We start from the raw sequence: 2,500 nt of genomic DNA, 5'->3' as shown, positions 1-2,500 counted from the left end.
GTGAGGATTTTAATCTGGTTGTCATTATCTATGAACTTGTTATTAGTTACCAACTTCTTCATCGTAAGACCTCCCATCTCCGTTGCAACATGAGCGAACTCCACCTCCCCAGTACTTGTAGCCATCTCAATGGTGTTCTGAAAAGGTGAAACCAGTATCAATTCACTTAGTCTAATTTCCGAAACAGCAGTTAATTATCACCATTCTATACTAAGTGATATGCCTCTGTGTGTCTTCACACAAAAGCTTGTGAATGATGATGTCTTCTCTTCCAGAACCTGGCCATGATTGCTTTCCGGAAAGTTACCAAAAGTTAATTCGCCGGGAAGCTGTTCTACTGACTGTGTGTGTGTCTATATATATGCAGCATTAGTAATAGTATAAAGTGGGTCAAACACACACACACACACACACACACACACACATACACACACACACACACACACACACACACACACACACACACACACACACACACACACACACACACACACACACACACACACATATATATGTGTGTAAACGAATATGTGAGTGTGTGTGTGTGTGTGTGTGTATGTGTGTGTATGTATATATATATATATATATATATATATATATATATATATATATATATATATGTGTGTGTGTGTGTATTTATGTATGTATGTATATGTATATGAATATATGAATATATGAAGGATAAGGATAAGTCCAATATGGAAGCTTAACCTCGCCCGGGCTATGCCATGAGGGGAGCCCGGCCTGTGTCGACTAGTACCGACTCGCTCACGTGTGTCAGCTGGTGCTGACTCGGCTGAACCAAGTCCTTACCCGCCATGGTGCCCAGCCACAGCAGTAACCTCCAGGCGACAGCTGCAACTTCTCGCGCTTGGGCGGGGCGCGAACCGCCAACCCCTCGGATGAGAGGCCGACACGGTACCACTGTACTGGCCCGGAGGCTGAATATATGAATATAAGCATGCACACACACACACACACACACACACACACACACACACACACACACACACACACACACACACACACACACACACACACACACACACACACACACACACACACATTATATATATATATATATATATATATATATATATATATATATATATATATATATATATATATATATATATATATATTCAACAGAAGACGAAATACAAGAAAAAAAACAAAGACAAAAGTCGGGTGAGACGCAGTTGGAAGCAGACAGAATAGCCTATAAAGAATAAAAAAAGATTCAAAGAAGACCGTAGCTATTGCCAAGTGTGAAGCATATGACCAGCTGTACGAAGAGCCAAGAAGGCCAAGGGAAGATTTTTCGTATAGCAAAGTGTCGAAATAAATGCAACTAAAGACATTACACACATTAGATGAAATATGAAAATGGAAATGTATTAAGGAAGAAAGACGATATTATCAGGAGATAGAAACAATATTTTGAACATCTATTGAATGAAGAGAATGAGCGACGTGTGAGAGGATGTGGAGATCCTAATTCAGGCGTAGTGAGAGAAGTCTCTCAACATGAGGTGAGTTAGCTCTAAGAAAGGTGAAGCGATGGAAAGCGGCTGGACCTCATAACATCCCGACTGAGGCATGAAAAGCACTTAGTGATGAGGGCATATTCGCGTTAAGACAAACCATATATATGTGTGTGTGTGTATATATGTATATATGTGTGTGTATGTATATATATATATATATATATATATATATATATATATATATATATATATTTATGTATATATGTATGTATGTATGTATGTATGTATGTATGTATGTATGTATGTATGTATATACATATTACACATATAACGGTATGCTCATGTTTGAGCAGCCGTGGACCTCTCCACCATCCTTCGCCACTAAACTCGATCTTACGCTTATCTTTCCACTTGTACCATCGACAGCCCGCAAATATCTTTGATATTGTCGCTCAGTCTTGTCTTCGGTTTGCCTCTTCCTCTGTTTCCTATCACCATCCCTGTCAGCAAGTTTTTCTCAATACTTTTACTTCTCATTACATGACCAATAAACTTTAATTTCCTCTTGTTCAAGATGTCCAACAGTCGGTCTTTACAATTTATTTTTCTCAGCACTTCATCATTCGTCTTCTTCTCTGTCCAGCTAATATGCAGTACTCGTCTGTAACACCACATTTCAAAACTATTAATCTTTTTCTTGTCTATCTACTTCAACACCCAACACTCAGAACCATATGATGCAATTGGGAAAACTAATGAGTTCAATAACCTCAGCGTTGTCCGTAAGGTAATGCTTCGGTCTTTCCAGATGTTATTGAGAGCAATTGTGGCGTTTTTGGCAATGGTAATTCTTCTCAAGACTGTCACGACGGCAATCTGAGTTAGAGGGTTCGAGTCACCGGCCGACGCGTTGTTCCCTTGGGCAAGTAACTTCACCTCGATTGCCTACCTATCCACTGGGTGGGCAAGCCAGCCCAAGTCAGTGTCGGTCCCAGAACCGGGTAAATAGAGAT

General features: G+C 39.8%; 1 protein-coding gene across 1 annotated transcript in view; it reads right to left on the bottom strand.

Moving 5' to 3' along the window:
- LOC119582769 overlaps window positions 1-2,500 on the bottom strand; it is a 9,552-nt gene that overhangs the window by 2,186 nt on the left and 4,866 nt on the right. Inside the window, exon 2 of the mRNA XM_037931198.1 lies at window positions 1-137. This exon is cut by the window's left edge and continues 2,186 nt beyond it. Within this exon, the coding sequence (XP_037787126.1) occupies window positions 1-125 (125 nt within the window). The 5' untranslated portion in view covers window positions 126-137. The remainder of the gene's footprint in view (window positions 138-2,500) is intronic.

Source organism: Penaeus monodon, chromosome 16 (assembly GCF_015228065.2).
Source record: "Penaeus monodon isolate SGIC_2016 chromosome 16, NSTDA_Pmon_1, whole genome shotgun sequence".
Classification (NCBI taxonomy): Eukaryota; Metazoa; Arthropoda; class Malacostraca; order Decapoda; family Penaeidae; genus Penaeus; species Penaeus monodon.
The sequence above is the reverse complement of the archived record's forward strand: the minus strand, read 5'-3'. Positions and strand labels throughout refer to the sequence as shown.